The sequence below is a fragment of the Helobdella robusta genome (genome assembly GCF_000326865.2).
Source record: "Helobdella robusta unplaced genomic scaffold HELROscaffold_6, whole genome shotgun sequence".
Taxonomy (NCBI): domain Eukaryota; kingdom Metazoa; phylum Annelida; class Clitellata; order Rhynchobdellida; family Glossiphoniidae; genus Helobdella; species Helobdella robusta.
This window is the reverse complement of record NW_008705330.1, coordinates 3900285-3913442: the sequence shown is the minus strand read 5'-3', so window position 1 is coordinate 3913442 and position 13158 is coordinate 3900285. Positions and strand designations below refer to the sequence as shown.

The 13158-nt window shown below is 32.2% G+C and overlaps 2 protein-coding genes across 2 annotated transcripts; one reads left to right on the top strand and one right to left on the bottom strand.

The window, feature by feature from the left end:
- Positions 1 to 452: 452 nt before the first annotated feature.
- Positions 453 to 5331, top strand: HELRODRAFT_164358 (hypothetical protein; the record flags this gene model as incomplete). The annotated part of the gene is made up of 8 exons (XM_009029313.1): positions 453 to 488; positions 701 to 872; positions 1106 to 1186; positions 3485 to 3581; positions 4064 to 4203; positions 4503 to 4590; positions 4867 to 4983; positions 5181 to 5331. 8 exons carry the CDS (start codon positions 453 to 455, stop codon positions 5329 to 5331), a joined length of 882 nt encoding a protein of 293 aa, XP_009027561.1.
- Positions 5332 to 9854: 4523 nt separating this feature from the next.
- On the bottom strand, positions 9855 to 12248 carry HELRODRAFT_164357 (hypothetical protein; the record flags this gene model as incomplete). The annotated part of the gene is made up of 4 exons (XM_009029312.1): positions 9855 to 9991; positions 10211 to 10356; positions 10479 to 10638; positions 12029 to 12248. The coding sequence occupies 4 exons, from the start codon at positions 12246 to 12248 to the stop codon at positions 9855 to 9857; spliced, it is 663 nt and encodes a 220-aa protein (XP_009027560.1).
- Positions 12249 to 13158: the final 910 nt, after the last annotated feature.

Here is a 13158-nt window from a genome sequence, read left to right as displayed (position 1 = left end):
ATTCAATTTATGTATAAATTAACCCAGGCACTATGTCGGCATATATAATAAGAAGAAGAACAAGCTGCAGATTTTAGATTCAAACTATTTTGAAATGAGCTTATTCAATGAAGGTACGAACATTTTATTCATTTATTATTATTTATTTATTAATATTATTATTAATTAATATTATTATACTTATTTTTCATATTGTTCTATTTTTTAAAATGTAAATTACTTTTAATATTTATTTATTTCTGTCAAATACTAAACGACACCAGTCAGACTTAATTTATTTACTTATTATTGGAAATGATTTTTGTTTTTTAATACAATAAATAAATAAATTATTGATTGATTTATTAATTAATGATTGAATTGTTTTAATAATGGTTAATAAATAAAATTAGAAAATAATTAAATAGATTTGTAACAAATTTTTTTTTCTTCTAAAAGAGGAAGAACAAAAAATGAACAAAGACAAAGAGGAGAATAAAAATAAGATTGTGAGTTTGTTGGCATGTTTATCTTTTCGCATTCATAATTAATGTTAATTGTATTTAATTATAATTAATCATAATTTATTATTTTTAAATGTAATTTTTTCTCAAGTTTACTACTTTATCTCATTTTCAAATTTCATCCAATGAGCATGAATGATTTATAAGAACTCCTCCCGCTAATTAAAAATCCAACCAATGAAAACACACGCACACAGAGGGATCGCCTTATCAAAGCATTTGGCAGTACGAAAGGCAAGAGGTTGATTGACAGTCGAGAAAGGAATGCAGTGATACAGGAGTCGTACGAGAGTTCGATTGGGGCTGCAATCAACAACTCGAAGATTGAATCGAATGGATTTAAAGATGATGATGCTGATAAAGCTAAAAGTTTGTTTGATTTATTGGTTGGCTGGTTGGTTGATTGATTGATTGGTTGGTTGGCTGATTGATTAGTTAGTTGTCTGATTGATTAAAGTTGGTTGATTGATTGGTGTTGATTAATTGGTTATTTTGTTAAGATAGTTGAATATTGTTTTTGTACAGTAAAAAAAAATCGTTTTACATTTAATTACATAAATTAACATATATTAACATAACTTTGCATAAATTATCACCTCTAGACTCTGACTCTTCACTGGATTATTTGCCGAAGCACAACTTGAATGCATTACAGGTCCAAGACATTTATCCAATGAACCAAAGTTTGTGTTTTACAAAATTTACTATAACTATAATTTATTGTAATAATAATAATGATGATGATGATGATGGCAACTCTTTTTTGTCAAACATCAAAGTCAAAGATCAATCAATCAATCAATCTTCGTTTTGCGTCCAGAGACCCAGTTTCCCGAGGTAGGACGTTGTTTTCTTTGCCATCAACTTTTTGCACCAAATTAGACGATCAGTTGTATCCATTTCATTTAAATTTAGAGCTTTCATGTCTTGTTCGATTGTTTGCGACCAGGACTTCTTTGGACGGCCTTTGAGACGTGTGCTAGGTACTTCAACATCTGCAAGAGAAGTTATGGCACTGTTTCCACTTCGTTTGACATGACCAAACCACCGCAGACGGTGTCGCCGGCATTCGTCCTTTATATCATCTAAACCAGCACGACACAAGATTTCGGTAGATTTGATGTGGTCCTTCAGACTAATTCGTTGCATCCATCGGAGCATTTTCATGTCGGTTCGTTGAAGTTGTTGTTCCAGTTTGGTTGTCATTGGCCATGTTTCTGCACCATATAACAACACCGAACGTATCACAGATTTATAAAGTCTTGATCGTAGTATTTGCATCTTGATGGTAGTGGGATGTCACGCCGCATCAATATAGAGGCAAGGAGATGCCATTTATTCCAGGCTGCACGTATGGGTGCTCGAACCGCAGCTTCAGCTGTTCCAGTACAATCCAGAACATCCCCTAGATATTGAAACGATGTGACTTTCTCTATTTTACTGGCTTCAAAAACAGTGCTATTTCGAATTTGTTGTTGTGGATTGATGCAAGCAGGACAAACAAAGTTGGACAAAATTGGTACTTTAGATAAAGTACCAATTATTTTTGAACAACGTTTGTGACACCACTGGTTACACTGCTGACACTTGATTGAATTGTTACCTACACCAGCTTTACAAACTGAACAGGGCCATCGTCCAGTAGCTGTGGATTGGATGGGTTCACCAGTGTTCATTGCTTTGGTTTTGCTGATGTTGACTTTGAATCCATGATCGGCGAGTCTGGTGTTCCAATCTTCAAACATCTGTGCTGCATTCTGCTCAGACGTGGCTGTTAAAACGATATCATCAGCATATATTAGATTCCAAATGTCACCAGTGCGTATCGGTTTTGTGATTTCTTCCATCACAGTTATAAATAACAGTGGACTGAGAATCGAGCCTTGGTGAACTCCAACGCCGATGTCAAATGCATCTGTGTTTCCAACCGTTGTGCTGACAAGAGTCTTAGTATTCGTATACATTTCCATCACAAGTCGAACAAGATTTTCTGGAATGAGTTGTCGACGTAGACTCCACCTGATTGCTTCACGGGGAACTCGATCAAATGCTTTTTCAAGGTCTACAAAAATGTCTGATAGTTGTTGATGCTTTGCGAGGTACTTCTCTTGCAGTTGCCGAAGGATGTAAATTGCATCAATTGTTGATTTCTCCGCTAGGAAACCAAATTGATAATTTCCGATTGTGATTCCGATTTATCTTCTCTCAATGATTTTTTCGACAATTTTCAGGGAGTGTTCTAACAGACGTATACCCCGATATGATGAACAGTTCAATGGATCACCTTTGTATAGCGGGACTGTCATGCTATAGTTCCATTCAGTCGGCATTAAGCAATTTCTCCAGATTTCACGGCAAAGTTGTAGTAACGTTTGGATACCTGCAGTACCAGATGCTTTGATAATGTCATTTGTGAGTCCAGAGGGCCCTGCTGCCTTTCCATCCTTCATAGCTTTTAGAGCTTCTGTAAGCTACTCTATAGTGATGTCTGGAATCGGACCTTCGATGGGTGGAGCGTCAAAGTTAACATTGATGGGATTTGTTTCGTTTAACAGACGGTTGAAGTATTCTCTCCACTGTAGCTTGATCTCATCTTCTTCAAGAACCATCTCATTTTTGTCGTTTTTGATACATGAGGCACCAACTATGTCTTTTTTCGTACGCTTTGCTTGTTTTGCTATACGATACAGAGATTTCATTTGTTCACCTTTGCTTTTAGTGAGCCACTCTCTGCACTGATCTGTCCGAGCCAGTGCAACTTGACGTCTTGCATAGTTGTTCTTCTCACGGAAAATTTTATGGTCATCAACAGACTTTGATTTTTGCCATTGCTTGTATGCAACTTTCTTTTCAGCTATTGCATTTTCAAATTTTTCAAAGTCAAAAATCGAAATGTATCAAATGAAATTAAGAGAACAATTCAGAAAAAAAAAATTAAATTGTGATATTAATAATAGAAATAACAATGACTTTATAAAAAGTTATAAGTGACGCTGAGATGGACGCCCTGGCCACACCTGCCATAATATTCACAGAGTCTACCGTCAAACTCATCACCGAGTGGAGCAACAATAAGACGTTTGTTTTGCTGTTTTTTCTTTGTTGTTGTTTTTTAAATGTTGATGACTTCGTCGTTATCGTTGTTGTTTTTTTATTACTGATGTTGTTTTTGTTTTAGTAACTGATGATGTCATTTTTGCCGGGAAATTTTTTTTAATGTACATACTCGCACCACATTGTATGTACCACATTGTATTTATTTATGTATGTACCACGTTGTATGTACTTATGTTTGCATGTATATATGTATGAATAGTTAAATATTCAAAATGCTATGATTGATTGATTGATAAAATGACCAATCACATGACATTTTCCAATCAATCAATCTCACTGTTCATTTTTCTAACCAATTAGTTTTCACCAATTAATCAATCAATTTGATTGCTTGATCAACACACCAATCACAAAACACCACCTTCTTTCGAATCAATTAGATTGGTTAATTAACAGACAACAGTCAATTTAATTGGACGATTAATTAACCAATCACGAAATAGCTATCCTTCATTCATTTGTGACCGGCTAAAGTATCTACCCGTTGATGATGCAGCCAGAGCTAAAAAGTGTAAACAGTTCATGTATCTACGTTACCTTCTGTTTTTGTACTCACTCAAATATGCAGCGTTGAGAAAAAAAGGTTTTAAACATTTATTCATTTATATGTTCATTTACTCATTCATTCATTCAGTTTTTCATTCATTTGTGCATTCATTTGTGCATTCATTCATTCATTTCTCTTTTTGTTAATTTATTGAAACTTTCTAATTCATGTCATTTTGAAAAAGAAGATGTTGATTCATATTTCCTTTACAATTGAGATGATTCAATAAAATTAATAATAGTTTTGCCTCTCTCTCTCTCTCTCTCTCTCTCTCTCCTCTCTTTCTCTCACACACACACACACAACACACTGAAATATTTTTGTTTCTACCATAGAGTTTATGCCTCCTGATATTCCGCCACTTGTTAAGAGCAACATGGTTGGAAAGTTTACTATACCGGTAGCTGGCCACAAATTTGCTAGGTTAGATTTGTTTATCAGCATTTGTTATAATTTATTTCATAGTGAATATAATGTAATGATGTATAATTTTTAATGTTGATAAATTTTTAGGTGATAGTGGATGAATTAAAATAGTGGATGAATGCATCGATGGATGAATGAATGAATTAATTAAGGATGAATGAATGATTTACTAAAATTAATTTTCTTATAGCTTCAATAAAAATAATCGCATGTCGTTTTTAATTATTTTTCATTAACTTCTTCAAGTTATAAATGTTGTCATCCTAACTATAGATCAATTCCACCAAAGACGAAAGATTCAATATTGTTCCATATTTTAGTTCTTTGCTTGCATATAGATGATTTTTCACTGAACGTGTCTGACCTGAATGTTGATTTACCCGGCAAAGAGTTCGTGCCGTTTCATTTGCTTAACTTCTTACAAATTTTAACGTTTCGAATATTAGATTGATAACATTTATTTATTTATCAGTTAAAATAAACTAAATTAGTGAAATTTTATCGAAATTATTAGGATTTTTTGCTTTTTTACGATAGTCTGTAGTAATGTTAATACAATTTTTAACAATTTTTTATGCTAACAACAGTTTGTTGAAGTATTTGAGGTTACTGGGTTGCAAGGTCACGGTCAATCGCGGGGACAAGTCCGTGAAGAATGATGCAAAGGCCATCCTAACTGTCCCTCTAACGTTCCCTACGTTCTCGCCTTCAAAAAAAAACAAGAGAAAAGAAAATTAATAATTTAATTTATGTTAATAAATCATTCATTTTTGCCGTATTTTGTCGCGTTTTTGTGTTCTCAATTTTCTTTTCAAAAAAGAGAGTTACATAAAAAAGAGTGTTGTCTAAACTTGCCCTCAAATCGATATATCAACTGAATCAATTAATGTGTTGCGTACTTTAACTATGTATCACTGAGATTTATCGCGATATGTGATGTTTTGAGATATAGGTTTATGTCGACATTGTCACTTAGCGCTAATAAAAAGTTGTGTGTGTTTTGAAACATTGGAGATTTGAATTTTTGGAAATTTCAGTAGATCACAATCAATTAGCTTGTAAAGCGCTATTTCCGCTATGTTCAACAGCGCTCCTCAATGAATTTTGCAAACAGATGGGTTTTGAGATCCGCTCTGAACTTCGTAAGTGATGGAGAAGTAGGTAGAGAGTTCCAGAGAAAAGAGTCAAAAAAAGCAAATTTTGCAAAAGAGTGTTTAGCACGAGTTAAGAAGAAGCGTGAAAATGAAGACGATCGTAAACCGGGGCGTTTAGGTTCAATTAATATATCTGATAAGTACTTAGGAAATAATTTAGATTGAGACTTAAACATAAATATGCAAATTTTAAAAATTATTCTATATTTTATAGGTAGCCAGTGCAAGAGAACAAGATATGGGAATGATATATGAGAAAAGAAAGGGCACGAGCGAGTAAACGAGCAGCAGAGTTAAAAGCTTTACTTAAAGGATAGAGTATAAAATCAGGAAGACCATAGTAGAGCGAGTTACAATAAATCAATTCTAGATAAGACTAAAGAAGTAACAAGAAGAATAGGATCATCAAGAAAAGGCAAAAGTTTTTTATTCTACGTAGATGAAAGTAAGAATTTCCAGCAACACTATTAATCTGACAAGAAAGATACATGCTAGAATCAAAGATAAAGCCTAGACTATGAAACTTGTGGAGGAATAGTAATAAAGTGTTTAGATTTATTAAAACAAATTAATTCAAATTTAAAATTTAACGTTAATAAATTTAAATTACTTTTCTGAGGGATTTTGTCATGAAGGCTCAGTGAGAAAACGGTGAAACGTTTTTGATTGTGGGATTTCGGTAAATTTCATTAACTTCATAATTTAAAGGTTGTTCATTTGGATAACAACGGTTAAATTTTATGCAAGCATATGAAAATTGGTAAGGACAAGTAAATAGGTATTTCTTCTCAATCAAATTTCAAACATTTTTACATTTATTTCTAAAACCGATTCTATGTAATAAAATTATTGAGCTCCCTTGTATACATAACATACATTCGGAGTAGTCGTAAACTTTAAAACAGTTCTTTTATAGTAAAATAAAAAAATCTTTCTTTGTTAAGAGATATAGGTATGAGTCAGAAGTTTTCATAAAAAAGTGAAATATTGTAAAATTTGACATCAATATTCAATCTTTATTAAACTTTAAAAATTATTAAACATTTTGATATTCAATATGGACAATTTTCATTTAATTTCTTCAATTATATAAAAAATAGAGGCGTTATTCTTTAACGTTACATTATATATTTTTTATTACCGGACAGTAGATACTAAATTAAAAGAACTCTTTCCAATTTGATAGAGTTGTTTGATCCGAAAGTGAAGTTTCGTCAAACCAACCACACAACATCACATCATATCAACCATATGATATTACGCCACATTCATTCACATTCATTACGCCAGTTCCCATCCTGTTGTGAATAAATTCGTACAATCACAAATATTTTGAAGTTCACATTTTTCAATCACAAATATTTTGAAGTTCACATTTTTCCGTAATGTTAGAAAACAATACATGGTTAAAAACTTCGTTGTAGCAAGATTTTTAATGGCACCTGAACGCCAAAAAAAGCTCACATAATCACACAGTGTTGAAAGTTTAATTATTTAAATACAGAAATGCAGTTCGTTCTATGTACACAATTAACGCGCATTATATATATATATATATATATATATATATATGTGTGTGTGTGTATATATATATCATTTTCAAATAAGACAAGTAAAATTAACGGTAGATTTAACAAATTAAACAAAATATGTTTTCAAGAAAACATACTGCCCAAACGCACACACACACACATATACACTTATATATAGGTAGCAAGATTTACAGAGCACCCTTCAGGAACAAAAGTCTCTCAAAAGGGCCCTAAAGACTAAATTAAAATGTCATTTATTTAAACACCATCTACCTTTACATGCAGTTGAAGAATTTTTTGGTATCTTATGTTGGTTGTCATTGTTATTCCTGAACTTTCATTCTATGACGCTCATGTATTCAGGCTTGGGGGTAATTACTTCTGTATACTTGTAATACATAACGCAAGCTGGAATAAGACAATAATTAATGCAATAATTTTGAAATCTACTAAATTTCTAGCGTTGGATAGTTTTTTATTGCATTTAAATAATGAAGACAAGAATTTAGTTAGAAATATTGAAAAGTAATAAAAACTATCCAACGCTAGAAATTCGGTAGATTTCATAAATTACGGCATATATAAATATATTATTTTGAAAAGAGACTATATTTTATACAGTACTGTATAAATTCTACCCAATTCATGAAAATTATTGAATTTGGATAGCAACAGCTTCATTAAATTTTCATGATGAACTTGGACAATAATTCTATTTTTAATAAATTGAACAATTCCCTGAAAATTCTAGTAAGGAAAATTGAAAAGACAAACTTTAAATTGATTAATGCCAACAATTCGGGAGAATCCTTAGAGCACATATGATGCTCTTAATTTATTATGTATAAACAAACAGGAACTGCACATACATATCTCGTTGAATTCGGTCGCTAGTAAAAAAGACAAACTTTAAATTGATTAATGCCAACAATTCGGGAGAATCCTTAGAGCACATATGATGCTCTTAATTTATTATGTATAAACAAACAGGAACTGCACATACACATCTCGTTGAATTCGGTCGCTAGTAAAAAAGACAAACTTTAAATTGATTAATGCCAACAATTCGGGAGAATCCTTAGAGCACATATGATGCTCTTAATTTATTATGTATAAACAAACAGGAACTGCACATACACATCTCGTTGAATTCGGTCGCTAGTAAAAAAGAACTTTCTCCTTGTTAGTTTAGTTTGACACTCTTATAACTCTAATTTCTCCTTTATAAAATTTACATAAATACATGCACTCAGTGGCGTCACTAGGGGGGTGCGGACCGCACCGGGTGACACCCTCACAGGGGGTGACACCAAAATATCACTGTATGAATGATAATCACCAGATTAAGTCTCTGAAATTGAAAATGGTCGTTGCACTAATGAAAAAACAAAATGTTATTTTTTTAGAGAATTATTTACAAGTGTATTTCCCCAGCCCCCCAACTTAAAAAATGGGGCTGAAATTGGGTGTGGAGTTTGTGCTCCACTAGTGCCGGTTAATGCCGTATTTATCAGTGGCGTCACTAGGGGGGTGCGGACCGCACCGGGTGACACCCTCACAGGGGGGTGACACCAAAATATCACTGTATATGTTTTTATGTCCCTCCATGAAATTATTCTTATCATTAATTCAGCCTAACCCGCCCAGCGCCCAGAAATGTATTATGAATAAAATTTTTTTCGTTCAAATCATTTTTGTATTCGACGTTTAAACCATTCAAATTCGACGTCCGAATTATTAAGCGCCGCGCCGAGCACATTTAACTTGTTCGTGTTTATAAATTTTGCTAAGAATGCTGTATGTCTATGGGGTGTCATGAGAGGGGTGACACCATGAGTTACCGCACCGGGTGACACCAACCCTAGTGACGCCACTGCATGCACTAACTAAATGATTAACCGGAACATGACATATAAATGTCGAAACATCATTGAAATATTAACTTAAATTGAAATATGACTCTTGGAACTTTCTTTTTTCATACGACCTCAAGAAGTTAATAAGAAGAAAATTAGAGAAGAGAAAAGAACACGATGCTAGTAATTAAATTTGATGAAATTTATATACCGAGATTGCTACCAAACTACACACACCCAACACAGATACTATTGACGTGCATGTACAGTTCGTTATCAATGATTTATGTTTAACACATTAAGTTAAGATATTCATGAAATGAAAAAAACACGTAGTGAGTGCATTAAGAATTTAAAAAACATAAAGAGTATCAAAATGTTGGTTTTTAAAAGTCAGAAGTTTTGTCCTCAATGATGAAATTTTAACACAAAAAAGGAATGACATTTCATGATTCAGCTTGATAATGTATAAAGAATAAACAAATTTACCTACAAACATTTAGGTGAATTTAAATTACGACAATGAAACAGTAACATGCTTCATAGTGAAACTGTGAGTGAGGAACTTTTGTGTAGACAGATAACGAGATTTATACAGGTTGATCAACTTGGTGAATAGTCTCCACCAAATATAAAAAAAACAATCATTAAGCAAGCAATCGCATACCCAGCCACCCACATCTCAGCACCATAGCAAATTTAACTTCCAACAATTTAAATCAATATGGCTTCGAAAAAACAAATTTTCCAATTTGGATGAAGACGTAGCCAATGACAAGTGGGTATAAGATCCACTCGCATGCCTTGCGTCGGCGATTCTCATCCTGCAATTTTGATACTCTGTATGCTAATTTGCCTGTGGTTAAATGGTTTAGAATCGACAATCATCATCACAATAATAACCAAATAAACAATTTTTATGGTTGTTACAAAGGACAATTATTGACAAAAGAATTTTATGAAACTAAAATATGAAAATAAGATTTAGCTGCTGAATAAAGAAGGTCAGAGTCAGAAATGTTCATGTGAATATTCACGTGAATTACTGATGTAACTGTTGATGTGGATTACTAACCGACTTGTCTTTGAAGGGCGGCCAACTTATCCCCCTTCTGCATGAGCAGCATGGTGCCAGGGGTCATAGGTAGGGACACCTCCTCGTTGCCCTCGTCAACATCAGCTAGAAAATAATCTCTATGAGCTTTGCTTATACTGTTGAGCCTGATTCAATTTAGAGTTTATGCATGAAATTTGTTAAGTAATTTTTAAAAAACCAAAATACCATAATAAAAATTAAATACATAGATAGAAAAATATCTCAAAAAATAACAGTCTGAAATGACCTTGAATATTTGGGTGATTTTGGCATGTTTTCCCAGAGGCTTCTCCTTACTTTTTCAAGTTCGCTATCAGAGTTGTCATCCTCATCATCAGCCAATGTCGTTCCTCCAAAGTTGGTCAGCCTGCTCGGTGGTGTGGCCAACATGTAATGTGACTCCTCGACTGTCAACATAAATTATTAATTTTATTTTATTCATAGGTAATGCAAAGCCATTAATTTAAAATTTATTGTAAATTCTTTTGAAAAAAAAGATTTTAAAAAAATAAGTAATCAATAAAATGAATTATTAACGCAAGTAAGTGATAAATTTGAAATGTAATGTTACATGAAGCATTATGAACTGCTGAAAACATTATGAACTAGACACAAATGAATGAATGCTAGAAAAACTATAAAAAGAAAAAGAATTACTAAACAAAATACAGAAAATAAAACTGAAATATCTCAAACGAACAGAACATCAAACTGTCTGGAAAAAGGGGTCTTAAAAATGCTGCTAATGTGGGAAAAAGCAGAAACAGAGAAGACTGTATGAGACACCAAGAAGGTCAATACAGCATGTTAAGTAGCAAAAAAAGGAAAGTGGAAGAGGTTACATCTTCTCGTCAAATGCAGTTGATATGTAAAACTGGCTATGCATCGGGCAGACACATAAAAGACAATTTGATACACTTATAAGGTTTATAATTTTTTAATTCATTATTAGCACTCAAGAGAAATTTGTTTTTCAATGTGATAATTCAAAAAGTAAAATTTTTCAAAATATATGTTCTAAAACTATAATTTCTTTGAAAAGTAGTTATAGTTTTACGTTTTAGTCATGCTCAAATCTCATCAACACTCGTGCTTCATTTTTATTCCTCGCTTTTCGTGTGAACTTTGGTCACCATTCACCATCCAGTGAAAGATCAGCCATCTCGTACCAAATGATGCATTGTGATGGGCGTTTATGATGGCATAACTCAATGTGTGAGGATGCTAAAAAGTTGCCAAAAAAGTTGTGGTTTTGTGACGGTCGTATGTCATTTTTAATTTATAGACAATTTTTTTTATTTCCTGTAACTTTTCTGTGATTTTTTTGGATTTTGCTGTTACAATCTAAATAAATGTTTTACTATATTGAAGAAAAAATGTTAAAATGTTTGTCTTTGTTATAATTCTTTTTTAAAAGTGAAGTTACAATGGTCTGTGGTCTATGCCAAATGGAGTAGTCAAACTTGTTCTCGAATCAAAACTTAAAAAATTAGTTATTCACATTTCCATTTAAGGTCGATCATTTGCTCATTTAATATGGTCTTATTTCAGTGCTCAAATGACAACTTTTACAGAACTGTCATTGTTTCTATGTATAACTAAATCATAAACCCTGAATTTTACTGATTAATGACATTAATGTTTTTGATGGTAATAAACTTCAGTGTCTGACATATAGCTCTTTTTTAAAGGCCACTGAGTGGGCAATTCCCAAAAAGCCAAAAGATAATGAAATAAAATTTAAAAATTATTAGATTATTAGCAAACTAAAGGAAAAAAAAAGTAAAAATTTTTTACATGGAAGTTTAGATAATGGCAGGTCATAATTTGCAGTCACCCTGTCCTTATAATTAAGGTATGATGACTGATGATTAGCAGAAGCATAGGCATCCATCTCATGGAAGCCACCACCAGGAACCAGCCGATCGGGCATTTGCATTTTTTTGCTGATGTCTGCTGTAAACTGAGGGTCATACTCCTTGTATTTGTAAACATTCTGCTTCAAATCTGATGTCATTGCTATGTTCCTGGCTTTACTTTTTTTTTACTTGGCTGTTAAATTTAGTTTTTTTAGTTCTAATTATAGTCATTTAATGAATTTTTATTTTTACATATTTATTTACTGTTATAATATTAATATAATTTATATTTTTTAATTTAAATAAATAATATGTAATAACAAATAAATGTTGAACTGACGTTGACGGTGGCAAATGATCTTAAAAAAGACTTAAACTTAACTTAAGAAACTTTTTTAAAAACAAAATCCGAAATAACAATTTACCTTATCAAATAAATCGATGTGGCAGCAAACTAAAAACCGCGAAGCAAAGTTAGCTGTGCAGCCATTCACTTATGTCATAAAGAAATAAAATCGAAATACAACGTCCGTAGCACCAGTTTCATGAAAGTGATTTTCAAATTTTATAATCAACGACATATAAATATGGAGTGCCGAAAGACTTTTGAGTTGAAATGGAGAAATTTAAGAAGTTAAAAAAATCATTAATGCATGATGCACATGCAAATTTAAAAACACGTGTTTTAACTTGAAAAAAAATTTTAATTTTATTTGATCAAAATGTTAGCAAACGAATTTCATTAAAGAAATTCTGTCTGTGTTTTTAAATCATTTAAAAAATATTCTGACAGTAAATATTTTGTTATTTTACACCAATCGACACAATATTGTATGCTTAAAAAAATATTACATATATTTATTCATCGCAAAATTATAGTTAACACACTGTATCAAAATATAATAACTAAATGACAATTTTACAGAAGTTATTAAAACCGTGTCTACTATTTGACCACCAACTTTACTTACTATCTAACCATCAACAATATCTAACACTTGAACACTCGATTACACTTACCACCTGACTACTAACTTCTGTAAAATTGTCATTTAGTAAATATATTTG